This window comes from Hoplias malabaricus, chromosome 4 (genome assembly GCF_029633855.1).
Source record: "Hoplias malabaricus isolate fHopMal1 chromosome 4, fHopMal1.hap1, whole genome shotgun sequence".
Classification (NCBI taxonomy): Eukaryota; Metazoa; Chordata; class Actinopteri; order Characiformes; family Erythrinidae; genus Hoplias; species Hoplias malabaricus.
In genome coordinates, this window is record NC_089803.1 from 15,996,383 (window position 1) to 16,012,155 (window position 15,773).

The following is a 15,773-nucleotide window of genomic DNA, read 5'->3' on the forward strand; positions in this document are numbered from 1 at the left end:
GGAGTTAAATTTGCTCTTGTTTTCTGCTGTATTCGACTGTCCAGTGCAGCGTTCAAGGGGGGTGATTTTCTGATTACAGCTGTTGTAAATATGTGTTTGAGTCACTTTAGCATTTGTCTGCTAGAAGAAGTCTAGCTATTCACCACTGACCTCTGTAATCAGCAAAGCGCTTCATCCCTCAGACCTGCCAATCACTAGGAAATTTTTTTGTATATATATATATATATATATATATATATATATATATATATATATATATATATATATATATATATATATATATATATATATATATATAATGTCCACAATATTAAAATCACAGATGACTGCTGTCGGAATCAGAGTTGCTTAGATCTCATATTTGATATGATCATTGACTAACCTTATTGTATTTATGCGTCATATTTGTTCCTAATAAAATTAATGTGGACATGACTAATCTAATGTGTATTTCTGTCTCATTTATAACACAATAACACACTCACACATGCAGGTCTGCACAGCAAATACCTGATCCTGAACTACGGAAATGAAAACTAACTTGACACAGCATGTTACATTCTCTTTTGTATCTCCTTTACATCCCACAGGAAAGGGAAGGAGTTACCATCATCCTTCAAGCAGTTCTTCAGCAGCGCCCAGTCCCTCAACACCATCATCCTCGCGGGTACCAGACTGCCTTCAGAGGCGCTCAAGTGAGTTACTGCTCATACTTCTGACTTGCAGCCACAATTTCACAGACACAGGTTAAAGAAACAGAACCAGTAATGTTAATGAGCCAAATAAATACTAACTGAACAGTCATTAACATTTAGCTTAGGCTCCTTTTTGACTTCATCCATTAAGGTTACATTTATGCATGCACATTATCTTAAAGGAAAACTAGTTAAGATGTGGGGTTTTTGCACCTGAAGCTCCCTCTAGTGTAAGTCACTTTTACAGCACTGTACTGATATCAATGAGAGGTTTCCTACCCTCCTCCAAAAGTGACATAGTGCAGTTTCTGCAGTGCCGAGCCCAGAGTAACAACGACATATGTTCTGTTCTCCCTATTAAAGCTAATTGAAACATACAATGATTTTAAAGCTGTAATTAAAAGGTAAAAATATTACATACTAAAATACATATTAACAGTATAGTGTAATTTGATTTAAGCTCTGGTACTTCATTTCAGTCAGTCATTACGAGAAGCTGCATGCAGTCTAAAGCAAAAGTTTAGTTTTGACACTGCTCTTCGAGTTATTTGTGTAGCTAATACTATAAATTAAATTAAGTTAAGCATTCGTTGACCTTGCATTCGTTGAACTTAATATACTGGAAATATATAACACACATAACACACATTTCATTTTTGAACAGTATGTTGAAGGAAGCAGTTAAACAGTGTGCAGAAGTGTGTTCCCTGTACTGACCTTTACAACCAACAAAATATATAATTTAAGGAATTAATCACATCATTTTGTTTTGTACATTTTAATCACTAATTGTATTTGCTCATATTTGAGCCTTAAGCCTATATTTTCCTGTTTTACATGTGAGTATAAGAGCACACAAAGTGGGGTATCTAAATGGATCTTACATCTTATTCTTATATTTCACATAAAGTCTATCCGTATAGAGCAGCACTAACCGACCGAAGAACACTCTTCCATATGTTTTCCTTTATATTTACTGTCAAAGATATGTGTGTTTGTGTTTTTTTCACACTGTTGGAGTGACATAAAAAATTTTGTGTGTGTGTTTTTTTTGTATTTAGAGCTCTGTTATTGGGCCTGGCCTGTAACCACAACCTGAAAGAGGTTTCTCTGGATCTGAGCAGCTGTGAGGTACAACCACACTTTGATAAACACTGGAGTTTTTAACATAACTGCCAGACTCTGGTATTTTTATGACTAACTGTGTATTGAGGAAGAGAAAAACGCACGTTTCCTCATTTGAACGTGGGGGAAGTTATTGAGGTTGGGTGGGACACGTGACTGTATGTGATAATACTGTACTTACCAGTGTCGTTTTTACAATGTTTACATCATTGTTTGAAATCTTATGCCTTTCACCATGTGAGCTGTGGTTGGCATTGATCAGCTGTGTGTAATATTTTAATATTTAGGTCAAATAAAGTATAATAAATTAATACTGTTGCAGTAAACATGTGTTTGTCACTGTTCCATTTACCCAGGGTTTGCCGGACAGGTGATTTCCTGTATGTTTCAGTGTAGCGTTTTATTAGTTAAATGAGACATTTTATTTTGGACTCTTACAATAGCTAAATTAATCGACAGATGTATCTGTTTGATTCTGTATAGCTGCGGTCAGCTGGATCTCAGATTCTGGAGGGATGTATAGCTGAAATACCCAACATCTCCAGCCTGGACATATCAGACAATGGTCAGAATACACACACACACACACACACACACACACATATATATATATATATATAACTAAATCATATTTAAAAATACTCCAAACAAATAATTAAATCCACTAGACTGAATAATGTAAATATACACCACTACATGCATCATTAAATGGGCATTTCTGTGCTGTTGCAGGTCTGGACTCTGATCTGACCACTCTGCTTGTGTGGCTGGCCAAAAACCGCTCCATCAGACATCTGTCTTTGGGCAAGAATTTCAGCAACATAAAGTCCAAGTGAGGATCTTTTTTTTTAGACCTGAGCTAGTTTCTAAATTGCATCAGAATGTGGACTCCCGAGGAAACTAATTCCAAAATTCCTTTCTAAATGTGTATCTTGCTTTACTTGTGCACACAGTATACATGAGATATATATAGATATAGATATATATATAATATATTAGTTAAACCAGACAGTCCTAACCTTTTAATAGCACTTACCTTGACAGTATCCTGACCAGTAGCAAGCTCAATGACATATGTTCCACCCACACAGCTTTGTTTGAGGGTCTTAACTAGAGAAATCCAAGTGAAAAACTAAACATGTGCAGCTGAGCTGTCAGTCTATCTGTTCTTCTATTCAGACTTTTGTTTGTGCACCTGGCTTTACTAGTATTCCCTAAACACACATCCCATATTAAAATGAATTTAGAGATTTACCTTAACAAGCAGAGGATGTTTACGTTGAGGCATGAATACAGTGATATTTTACAACAGGACCAGGGTTTTTAATATTTCTTTCTATCTGTTTTCACAGATTCTGTGAATGTAGCCAATCTACAGCATATAAAATGTGAGACAGAGATTCTGTGGCAAAGTGCACGAGTTACTAAGTTAGCTCTTCTAAATATCAGATCTCTCACAAACAAATCACACGTAATTAATGATTTTATTACAGCACGTGGGCTTGATTTTATACTTTTAACTGAGACTTGGTGAAATGAGCGTAGTGCTGCAACTGTTTTATTGGAGTCAGCTCCTCCAGACTTTCATTTTTTAAATGTATCTCGTGCCAGTAGAAATGATGGAGGTCTAGCTGCTCTGTTCCATGGTTCATTTCAGTGCAAGCAGTTATCATTTGGTGACTTCACAACATTTGAGTACCTCTGTGTAGTTCTGAAAGGGACACCACAGATATTACTAGTAACTGTCTACAGGCCTCCGAAGCACAGTGCTAATTTTATTGATGAATTTAGAGAGATGCTGTCTTTTATTCCTACTGACTTTAACCATTTTGTTTTTGCTGGTGACTTTAACATATCGAAATTCCCAAGGACTGTTTTGCCAAGGAACTGCACGCCATATTGGACTCTTTTGGCCTTTCACAGCATGTTACAGGGAGTACACATTGTCATGGTCACAAGCTGGATATTGTTATCAGTCTCAACAATAGTCTCAACATATCAGTGACTGTGAAGGATGTTGCTTTGTCAGATCACTACTGTGTGTTCTTTGATATGTGGGCCTCACCAGTCTTCACGGGCAGAAAAGTTTGTGTCAAGAAAAGGATTATAAAGGACTGCACAGCTACACTTTTCATGAGTAAAATGTGCACTACACCATGTGAACGATCCAACTCTGTTGATGATCTGCTGAATAGTTTTAATTAAAAAGTCGTCAGTGTTATGGATGAGATTGCGCCAGTTAAAGTGAAGGCTTTGTCTTGCAAACAGAAAGCACCATGGAGAAATGCTTCTTTTGTTCAAATCCAAAAGAGGGAGTGTCACAAGGCAGAATGTAGATGGTGTAAAACAAGCCTTCATATCCACAAAGAAATCTACAAAGATAAGCTACGTGAATACAACGCGACAATATGCAAAACATGACAATCCTATTTCTCTAGCATCATCAACAATAACATTAACAACAGCAAAATCATCTTCACCGTGGTCGACAGGCTTACTAACTCACCCACACCAATGGCCCCTGAATTAGTATCAACTGAGAGATGTAATGAGTTTGTATTCTTTTTTAACACTAAAATCCAGAATATCAGACAAGCAATTAGTACATCTATATCCAACAATGAGTCTGTACCCTAGCCATCACCTCATAAAAACTCAGTTCAGTGCTGTTAATAATGAAATTTTAATTGACACAGTTAATCATCTCAAACCATCCACTTGTAGTCTTGACACACTACCAACTAAATTTTTAAAGAGTGTGTTTCACACTATAGCACCAGACATTCTCCACATTGTAAACACCTCACTCATGTCGGGGGTCTTTCGGAGCTCACTAAAAACTGCAGTTGTAAAGCCTCTTCTAAAAAAGAAAAATTTAGAATCATCTCAGATAAGTAACTAGAGGCCCATTTCTAATTTACTGTTCATTGGCAAAATCATTGAGAAAATATTTTTCAGGCAAATCACTAGTTTCTTGTCCATAAACAGCAGCCTAGACAACTTCCATTCCAGGTCCTGTCTAATCACAGCACTGAGACTGCTCTAATCAAGGTAATTAATGACATTCGCTTAAATACATAGGCTGGAAAGGTATCTCTTCTATTGCTTCTTGACCTTAGTGCTGCCTTTGATACCATTGACCATAAGATTCTTATAGATAGACCTGCAAACTGGGTTGTACTCTCAGGAACAGTCCTGAAGTGGTTCGCTTCTTACCTGGAAGGCAGGAACTACTTTGTAGAAATAGAAAATAGTATTTCAGAGAACACGCCAGTGACCTGTGGTGTCCCCCAGGGCTCTATTCTTGGTCCACTTTTATTTAATTTGTACATGCTTCATCTTGGCCAGATTCTACAGGACTATGGACTGTTCCTATCACAGCTGTGCAGATGATACTCAGATTTACATGGCCCTGTCCCTAAACGCCTCTGGTCCATTGACTCATTAAGCAAGTGCCTTGAACACATCACAAACTGAATGGGACACAACATTCTGCAGCTGAATAAAGATAAAACTGAGATTATTCTATTTGGGAACAGCAATGAGAGACAAAGATTGCCTACGTATCTGGACTTAAGAGCCCTCAAATCTAAAGAACTGGCTCGCAACCTTGGTGTATTAATGGACTCAGATCTCAGTTTTAGTCTCATATTAAAGCAGTAACTAGATCAGCATTTTACCATTTTAAGAACATCAGTAAGATTAGAGATTTTCTGACTAAACCAGACCTGGTAAAACTTATCCATGCCTTTATTTCTAGCAATGATTACTGTAATGGTCTCTTAGCTGGACTTCCACAAAAGACCACTTCAGCTGACTCAAAATGCAGCTGCCAGAGTTCTCATTCAGAGCAAAAGAAGAGATCACATCACCCCATCCTCACTGATCCTTACATTGGATATCAGTCTGTTACAGAATAAGGTGTTTAAGGTGTTAATACTGGTCTATAAATGTCTAAATGGGGTAGGACCAGTGTATTTATCAGATCTACTAGAGAGATATGAGCGGAGCAGAGCTCTCAGGGACTCTCTTTAGGAACTAGTCAGTTAGTCCTACCTCAGGTCAAAACTAAACATGGAGAGGCAGCGTTTAGCTCCTGTGCCGCTCTTAAATGGAACCAGTTGACTGAGAATATTAGAAGAGACCCAACTTTAGACACTTTTAAATCAAGGCTTAAAACACTCCTGTTTGAGCAGCTACAGCTCAGTTTAAAATATTCTGCACTTTTCTGTAACGGCATTTTATTTCTTTTATTGTATCATTTTAAATTGTTTTAATCATTTTAATCGTTTTACTCGTTTTCTGTAATTGTTTTATTGGACATTTATAATTTTATTCTGGCTTTTAATTTAGTTGTTTCTTTTTCTCTAAAACACTTTGAATTGCTTCTGTATGAAAGGTGCTCTATGAATAGAGCCTTGTTTTAACATTTCTGAATTAGTAGTAGAAAAATATATTTTAACACCTTTAAAAAAAATTTTTATTGTTATACACTGTATTTCCTGGGAATTTACATTTGTAATAGGTCTATGAGCTAGTGGATGTAACATTTTTGATGGGTTTGATCATGTAGGCATGCATAAGACTATTGGAGATGACTAGAAAGCTGCTTGTCTATTGGCAACATCCTATCATTTATGTCTTATTCCCTTTTAGGTGCCTCTATGTTAGAAACCCTCTAATGTTTGTTTGCCTGCAGGAATATAGGACAGGTGCTGAGTAGTTTGGTTCTCATGATTCAGGAGGAAGAATCGGTGAGTGTGTGATTATAGTCTAAGTGTACTTCACAACCTCAGTATAAACTGAAAATATTAATTGTGATGGTTTTTAAAGAACACAAACCTAGAATTGTAATCTGTTATATGTTAATCAGTGTACATGTGCAAATAAGAACCTGTGAATACATTTCCAGTATCTATATGATTCATGATTTGGTGAATATAAAACAACATAGAGTGTAAACATGGAAATGTGATGACTTTATTATTATGTGTAAATGGTGACTAACAACAAAACCTAATCGAAAGTGGACTAAATATCTGATGATTTTGTCTGTGTAGCCTCTGAGTTCTCTCTCGCTGGCCGACTCAAAGCTGAAGGCGGATTTGTCCATCGTGCTGAACGCTGTGGGAGGAAACAGCTCTCTGACTCGCCTGGACATCAGCGGAAACTCAATGGGCGACATGGGGGCCAAGATGTTGGCCAAAGCCCTGCAGATCAACACTAAACTCAGGTTAATCGGGTTACACACTTACACAGTGGTGGTGTAGTGTACAGTGGCCCCACAGATTAAAGCATTCTTATGTAACATTGTAATTTAGAATTCAAACATTCTCCAGCGCTTTTGTCATTTGATGGTAAATTGTGAGCAGTACTAATAAATGACGATTGTCATTTTATTCAAAAAATATAACCAAAAACATCAAAATTACCACTTTTAAATCTTCTAAACCAAAACTCTCATGTACATTTTGATACAATATTAACCCCATGAACAGTACAAATAAATGCACATACTTTTATTATTATTCTTTGATGGAACTCCTAATGAATGCCGTGACAAATATTTCTTACTTGACATTTTCAAATCAGAATCAGAATTTATTGGCCACTGTGCTTGCAGAGGAATTGGTTCTCCTCATTTAACCCAATCCATGCAGTGAAACACACTAGTGGAACACTAGGGGGCAGTGAGCACACATGCACGGAGCGGTGGGCAGCCCCAGCCACGGCACCCAGGGAGCAGTTGGGGGTTAGGTGCCTTGCTCAAAGGCACTTCAGTCATGACCTGCCGGCTCTGAGGGTCAAACCAGCAACCTTCCAGTTACAAGCCCAGTTCCTAAATTAATTTGTTTTGTAAATTTGCCTAAGTTTGTATGTAAATATTTAAAAATAAAAATTGTAAGAAATACACAGAAATAGTAAAAATGTGTGTGTTCCAGAACTGTAATTTGGGACAGGAATAACATCAGTGCTCAGGGTCTGCAGGACGTGGCAGCTGCTTTAGAGAAGTGAGTCAAACTCATATTTAATTTTGTGTTTGTATGTGTACAAAGGGTAGCTTGATTACACATTTTTCATGTCCTGCAGAAACTACACAATCCGCTTCATGCCAGTGCCCATCATGGATGCTGCGCTGGCTCTTAAATCCAACCCAGAGAAAACTGAGGATGCCCTCATGAAGGTCAGAACATGCACAATGATACACAATGAGTCAGTTACTGAGTGGAAGACACTGACTATTTGCACTATACAGTAACGTGGATGGATCATTATATTTTGTAATATATCTGTACAGTTTAAATAACAGCCCGATGTATGTGTTTGATTTCTTTGAGTCCAGATGGAGCAGTATCTATTGAGGAACCATGAAACGAGGAGATATCTGCAAGAGCAGGCCTACAGACTACAGCAGGGCATTGTCACATCCACCACACAACAGGTCACACAACGTCTTAATAACGATAAATTTACCTACGGTTTAATAATCTGTCCTTTTTATTGATGTATATCATGTAAACCTTATGAATACACTTATAGTCGCACTTGTGACTTGTTACATATGTGTGTCAAGAGCGAACATCCTACATTAATATTATGTTTATTGTACCTAAAATAGATGAGATTATTCCGTAAATGCGGCTGTTGAGCTGCGCTGGTTGAACCAGCTGGATGCTGCCGGCTAATTATTTCAAAATAATTAATTAATTGGACATTTTTAAATCATTCAGAACATCTTTGGATCAGAGAGTACATCCAGGTGAAGTTTGGACGATAGATTCAGGAATGAAGGCATCAGTAAAATCAAAGCATGAGTAAACATTGGTTAATCACATTTTCCAGATTATTTGTCATTAGTTACTACAGTTTTTTTTTTTTTTTTTTTTTTGGTATGTAGATGATTGACAGGCTGTGTGTAAAGGTGCAGGACCATCTGAATTCTCTTCGCTTCAGTGAGAGGGAGAGTGTCCTTGAGGACATGAGGGCAGCGGAGAAACTCGTACAGGATGCACGCAACTCGAAAAGAGTAAGACTAACACAAACTCGCACGCGCACACACATACCCTGAGTCTGCGTGGGTTTCCTCCGGGTGACTGTCTGTGAGGAGTGTGGTGTGTTCTCCCTGTGTCCGCGTGGGTTTCCTCTGGGTGACTGTCTGTGAGGAGTGTGGTGTGTTCTCCCTGTGTCTGCGTGGGTTTCCTCTGGGTGACTGTCTGTGAGGAGTGTGGTGTGTTCTCTCTGTGTCTACGTGGGTTTCCTCCGGGTAACTGTCTGTGAGGAGTGTGGTGTGTTCTCCCTGTGTCTGTGTGGGTTTCCTCCGGGTGACTGTCCGTGAGGAGTGTGGTGTGTTCCCCCTGTGTCTGCGTGGGTTTCCTCCGGGTGACTGTCTGTGAGGAGTGTGGTGTGTTCTCCCTGTGTCTGCGTGGGTTTCCTCTGGGTGACTGTCCATGAGGAGTGTGGTGTGTTCTCCCTTGTGTCTGCATGGGTTTCCTCTGGGTGACTGTCTGTGAGGAGTGTGGTGTGTTCTCCCTGTGTCTGCGTGGGTTTCCTCCGGGTGACTGTCTGTGAGGAGTGTGGTGTGTTCTCCCTGTGTCTGCGTGGGTTTCCTCTGGGTGACTGTCCATGAGGAGTGTGGTGTGTTCTCCCTTGTGTCTGCATGGGTTTCCTCTGGGTGACTGTCTGTGAGGAGTGTGGTGTGTTCTCCCTGTGTCTGCGTGGGTTTCCTCCGGGTGACTGTCTGTGAGGAGTGTGGTGTGTTCTCTCTGTGTCTGTGTGGGTTTCCTCCGGGTGACTGTCTGTGAGGAGTGTGGTGTGTTCTCCCTGTGTCTGTGTGGGTTTCCTCCGGGTGACTGTCCGTGAGGAGTGTGGTGTGTTCCCCCTGTGTCTGCGTGGGTTTCCTCCGGGTGACTGTCTGTGAGGAGTGTGGTGTGTTCTCCCTGTGTCTGCGTGGGTTTCCTCTGGGTGACTGTCCATGAGGAGTGTGGTGTGTTCTCCCTTGTGTCTGCATGGGTTTCCTCTGGGTGACTGTCTGTGAGGAGTGTGGTGTGTTCTCCCTGTGTCTGCGTGGGTTTCCTCCGGGTGACTGTCTGTGAGGAGTGTGGTGTGTTCTCCCTGTGTCTGCGTGGGTTTCCTCTGGGTGACTGTCCATGAGGAGTGTGGTGTGTTCTCCCTTGTGTCTGCATGGGTTTCCTCTGGGTGACTGTCTGTGAGGAGTGTGGTGTGTTCCCCCTGTCTCTGCATGGGTTTCCTCCGGGTGCTCCGGTTTCATCCCACAGTCCAAAAACACGTTGGTAAGTGGATTGGAGACTCAAAAGTGGCAATAGGTGTGAATGTGTGAGTGTGTGTCACCCTACAAAGGACTGGCGCCCACTCTAGGGTGTGTTCCTGCCTTGCGCCCAGTGATTCTAACTATCCACCGTGACCCTGACCTGGATAAGCGCTTAGAGATAATAAATGAATGTATAAGATTCTATGTGTGTTCATTCCTGGAAATAATGTGTCCAGTGGGTGATCAGTTTGGGATGTGTAGTATATCAACTGTGTCTTGCCTTGTTTCTTTTGTCTCCTCTCTCTTTTATTCATTACAACTCGTACTGGAATGTTCTCAGCAGAAGAGTGAACAAATTATAATTATTTATTTTTTATTATTTTTATAATTATTATTATTTCTGCTGTTCTCCTAAAGCTTTTGGCGAGTATGTACCACCTGCGCTCATCCTGGCGTGGTGGTGGAGGTGTGTGTGATGGTGTGGAGAGCCCATGGGTGGGGCCTATCCAGGAGAAACTACAGTCCATGGCAGGAGAGATCAGCACTGTTATAGATCAACAGCTGCAGGTGAGCTCCAGGTTCCTCACACATCACAATAACTGTTGGATCTGTATCATTTAATTATTGTGGGCCATGTATCCAGCTGCCAGATAGTAGTCTGAAGGTGGTATTCAGAATTTTGTCAGTCTCACCATAACATCAGAGTTAATAGGCACAGGAGATAAACTCTTGACAAATCCATTGACAGTCGATACATATAATGTACTGCAAATAGGGGGACGCCGCAGTAGTTCTTTCTTCACTTCTTCAGATTAAGAATGTCTGATTTGTAAATACTGACCTCTCTCTCTCTCTCTCTCTCTCTCTCTGCACTGGGGAAGTTCATTACTTCTAAACATAAAAAATATGTTAAAATAAATAAATAAATATATAAAAAAAGAGTTGTAGTGCTCTGACAGGGACAAAACACTGTCCTGAAAGTGAACGTTGTCGTCTGTACCTGCAGGGGGCAGTGGAGGCTGAGGTTTCACATATGTTGCTTGAACTTGTTACAGGCTTACTCTGTATAAGGAAGGAGAAAGGAACAGGGACCATTTAAAAGTATTTCTATTTAAATTAAATGTAGGATAATTATCTTAGACACAAACCAGTGATAATATAAAACAAGTAAAACATGTCATACACTGAGGATAGCACACATTTTCTGTGGTAGTGAGTCTATGATTTTAATGTTGGTAAACATATAGAGGAGAACCACTTTCTAACAGAATGTTTCTCTTTCTTTGCATTTGTCTCTATCCCATACGTGTGTGTGTTTGTGTGTATGTGTGTGTGTGTGTGTGTAGAATTTGCTAGTGACGATGGTGGACACAGCAGAAAGTGTGTGTCCTCATGTGGTGCACAAAGCAAATCTGAGGCCTGTTTTGATGCAGTCGAGTGAGGGGAAGATGAGTGTGCCCCAGACCTTCATCACCAACACCCTGCTCGAACAGTCTGCCGTTGACATAATTAACAAGATCAGGTCTCTCTCTCTCTCTCTCTCTCAGTCTCTCTCTCTCTCTCTCTCACTCTCTCTCTCTCTCTCTCTCTCTCTCTCTCTCTCACCACATTTGTCTGTTATCTTTTATTGTACAAGTGATTAAGTCCATGTTTATTTAGTAATACCTGTGTTTATTTTTGTATCTCAGTGAAGTAAAGCTCAGCCTGGCCACCTTTCTCTCTGACCGCATCATTGATGAGATTTTAGAGTCTCTCTCTCGCTCTCAACACACCCTGGTCAGTATTTACCCACATAAACACATGCACACACAGAGGCAGACACAGTATCACTGCCTCTGAGAACTACTGTATGCTTCCAAATGCTTTTACTTACATCATAATTATTGAATTATTGAATATGCAAACATCAGGCAGGGATCATCACTCTTTGTGTGTGTGTGTGTGTGTGTGTGTGTGTGTGTGTAGGCGGAGCATCTAAGTAGGCGTGGCCAGCCCCTGTTACATCATGACTCAGAAGAGATTGAGGTTGTGGATGATAGACAACTCCAGCCAGAGAACCTTCCATCACCTCCTGCAGAACTGCTGGTACACACACACACACACACACACACAGATACACCCACAACAGGACAGAAGAAGGACGTTCAGTATGTTCAGTGTGTTGATATAACCTACTAATCTTGTAGGCGATTCTCTAACGATTCTAGAATGTGACACTTTCTGAGGGGATATAAAGAAAACATAATTTTGATCATTAGTAATGTTGCTATTGCTTGAGTATTACACTGTGTGACTGGATTCCAAGACATTAGTCCTCCATCCTACAGGCTGGACTTACACCCAAGCGATTGTTAAATCCTTTTTTTTTTAAAGGTCTCTGTAGAAAGTGATTTTCTGATGATGCTGATAAATGATCATTTTTTTTTGAGAAAAAATGTAATATATGAATTATTTATTTTTAAGAAATTAGAAGATAATTGCTAGATCTACCAAATGTATAGATGTTAATATAATTTAAATTAATACATAATATACAGTATATGTAATAAAACACAATTAAATGTGTGTGTGTGGGGGGGGTGTTAATCTAGGTTCATTAAACTGTTTTACTAACTTTAACTAATACTTGTGTTTTCTTTTAATATGAAGCTGACTCCCACATCCAAAAGGAAAAGTATTCTCTTCAGGATGGTGCGACCCGTATCTGTGGCCTTTGGTAAGCTTTTTAGAAAAACTTCAAATGAGCTTCACAACAACAGCAGACTGACAATACAGTAGTGATGTGCCATAATTGTACACTTTCGGCTGTATATCACATTGTTTGGAAGGGCTGTGTTATGCAGATACATCACTTATATTCATCCGTTTACTGCAGTCATTGCATGTTTGTCAACATTTAGCCGTCTGTAATGTGTTATTTTATCTGTATTTATTTTTAGCACTCCGTGGATACTCACTCACTCACAAACACTAGGGACTGCTCCACAAGAGGGTGCTATTGCGCTTTATATTAGTGACAATAATTGTCCTTGTCAATGTAGAATCACTTTATTTCACAGTAGATTACACATAAAATGCATCTGTATTGGTGACTGCAGACTCATGACCTGTGTATTGTATCGATGAGTGCAGACACACACAGAATATTAACATTATTTATAAAAGAAATGGTTGCAATTCCAAATGACATATTTGCGACTGTATTAAAGAATCAACTGAAGTCTGGAGTTGTATGAAGTTCCTTGTTTAATCTATACATCTGTTTTATAAGAGCTGGAGTTTGATTTGGATAAAGCTCTGGAGCACGTCCCCATGCACATGGATGACCTGCCCCTCCCTCCTACCCCAGCCCCATTGGAGGCGGAGCCAGAGAATCAGCTGAGCGTGTGTTTCAAGAACCTGCCAGAAACCGAGAGTCCAAAGCTGCAGCACATCACTAAACTGAGACCTCGCAGGAAAAAGACCACCAAGCCCAGCAAACCACCTGTACGTATTAGACCCGACTAAACACACTCGCACAGATCCACTCAGACACTCAGACACTGTCCCTGTGTTCATTTTAAATTCTCTCTCTCTGATCACGCTCATTTGTTTATTTGGTTTTTTTTTGTGTTTTTTACTCTTCATCAGGCATTGAAGCGTGCTCCTGCTGAAGACCTTGAGCAGGACGGACTCGGGGCAAAGGTTGACGAGGGACTGGATGAGTTCTTTGCCAAAAAAGTCACAAGGCTCATATCCAAGTGAGACATAAGAATTTTTGTTGACACTTTTTTGTCACTTTCAGGTTTGTTTCTTAAAGATAAATGAAAACAAATGATTGCAGTGTTGATGCAAGTCATGCACATATATTCTGGGACTGTCAAAAATGTTTAGGTTGTGTCCATTCCACAGAAATGAGGTGTGGTTTACACATCCCTGGGTTGAGTACTATATTGTACCTCAGCAATATTTCAAAGGTTGTGTTGAAGGAAGGTAGACACCTTGTAAAATGTTAGGACATAAATAATTAAGTGTAACATGTTTAGATTAAATTGTGAGTTAATTTTCTTTCTTTCTTTCTTTCTCTCAGGCGTTTCTCCACGAAAGATGCGTCTGTGGAAGGGGAGAAGAAGAGAGAGTCTCGCATGAGCGGCTTCTTCAGCCTCATCAAATCTCGATCCTCCATAAAAACTCCCCCCACTAGTCCCCACACAAACACCCCCACAGCCACCAGCATTACCCCGACAACAATCACAGCAGTTCCCATGGCAGCAACCCCCAACACATCAATAACTGCATCGCTGTCTATAGAAGAGTCGGACGAAGTAGAGCCCATAAAGACTGTAAAGGAGGTCAAAAGTCCAGTTCCTGAACACCTTCCTGAGCCAGTCAGGACTCTGGACAACCAAGCTGAGAAATCTGAACCCAGAGACCATGGAGATGTAGTGGGGGCCTCTGAGACTAAAGGTCACCCAGAGGAGAGTAAGAAACGAGAAGGGCCACAGGCAGGGCGAATCCGGGGGGTGCAGGTGATGGGCAATGACTTCCTGGCACAGCTGCGGGCAAAACAGGAGAAGATGAAGGAGAAGGTGAGTGAGCGTTTAATGCCAAATTTCCCAGATATTTCTGAAGATATTTTGACTTCTTTCTTTCTTGTGAAATCTTTCATAGGCACCCGAATCCTCAGTTCCTACAGCCAAAGCTGAGCCTGACCACGGTTGGTGTTCTTATAATACATTTATAATACACTTTTGAGGCAATCAGTAAATAGAAATGCTTCTACACCTTGTTTATTATTCTCTAATTCTGTATCAATTCCGTCTTGTACCAGGAGAGGGGGACACGAGCATTGTAGAGAAGCTGCTCCATAAAGAGCACCATCCAGAGCCTGCGTTAAGAGCCCACGCTCCTCATTCTCAGCCAAAACATGGTGGTCCTGCCCCTGCTCTTATTTCTCAGCATGTTCCCTTACCTATTCACACACCTGCAGCCAAACTCTCACCTGCATCCACCCAAGCACCACCCAAATCTTCCCTCAGTCCCCATCCTGTCAACTCCAAACAAGTTCAGAACCCCCAGCCTTCAGGACCGCCTGCAAACCCAGGCAGACTCCAGAGCCAGGAGCATCTCCCCAGTCCCTTGGCCCCTCTGAGCCCCCTCTCCAGCCCCCCGAGCAGTTGCAGCTCCAGCACTTCAGCAGGTGTGATTCAATTTATTTATTTAACTGTCTTACCTTTGATACTGAAGTGAACAGATGTAAAGGCAGACTGGAAATATGATTTTGTTCTTCAACTGTTTTCAGGTTTTTAGCTAATGGTTCAAGTGTTGGAATAGAAATTCACTACAAGAGAAGTGTGTTGGTTTCAAGTAAAATGTATTCCTCAAAAGGAGAGGAAATCCATGTCTGAGATTGTGGACATTTTGCACCTGATGAAGCAACCAATCAAAATATGCTTATGTTTATATTGCTCTGAATCTGGTTCTCTGGTCTTCAGATGACATCACGGTACACCCTAGGCTGCCGGCTCTGGTTCCAGACCACAAGGGGGCACCATCTGAGACAGATACTGAGGAGCAGTCACCTGTCCATCCTGGCACAGACGGAGTCCTACCTCATATCTGTAATTGATATATTCTCCTTTTGTTTAGCGAGGACTGGTGGTGGGGAAAAAAAAATACAATAATTTTCATCATAATTTATTCTG

At 40.5% G+C, this 15,773-nt stretch overlaps 1 protein-coding gene across 1 annotated transcript in view; it reads left to right on the forward strand.

Annotated features, from left to right (window-relative positions):
* Positions 1-15,773, forward strand: part of LOC136694928 (F-actin-uncapping protein LRRC16A-like) — a 38,364-nt gene that overhangs the window by 19,877 nt on the left and 2,714 nt on the right. The window contains exons 10-30 of the mRNA XM_066668757.1: positions 591-695; positions 1,757-1,826; positions 2,304-2,385; positions 2,553-2,652; positions 6,520-6,574; positions 6,881-7,053; positions 7,763-7,831; positions 7,911-8,004; positions 8,164-8,262; positions 8,719-8,847; positions 10,507-10,656; positions 11,436-11,611; positions 11,778-11,865; positions 12,055-12,174; positions 12,739-12,805; positions 13,361-13,575; positions 13,720-13,829; positions 14,159-14,657; positions 14,740-14,785; positions 14,900-15,268; positions 15,564-15,689. Of these exons, the coding sequence (XP_066524854.1) occupies positions 591-695; positions 1,757-1,826; positions 2,304-2,385; positions 2,553-2,652; positions 6,520-6,574; positions 6,881-7,053; positions 7,763-7,831; positions 7,911-8,004; positions 8,164-8,262; positions 8,719-8,847; positions 10,507-10,656; positions 11,436-11,611; positions 11,778-11,865; positions 12,055-12,174; positions 12,739-12,805; positions 13,361-13,575; positions 13,720-13,829; positions 14,159-14,657; positions 14,740-14,785; positions 14,900-15,268; positions 15,564-15,689 (2,942 nt within the window). The remainder of the gene's footprint in view (positions 1-590; positions 696-1,756; positions 1,827-2,303; positions 2,386-2,552; positions 2,653-6,519; positions 6,575-6,880; positions 7,054-7,762; positions 7,832-7,910; positions 8,005-8,163; positions 8,263-8,718; positions 8,848-10,506; positions 10,657-11,435; positions 11,612-11,777; positions 11,866-12,054; positions 12,175-12,738; positions 12,806-13,360; positions 13,576-13,719; positions 13,830-14,158; positions 14,658-14,739; positions 14,786-14,899; positions 15,269-15,563; positions 15,690-15,773) is intronic.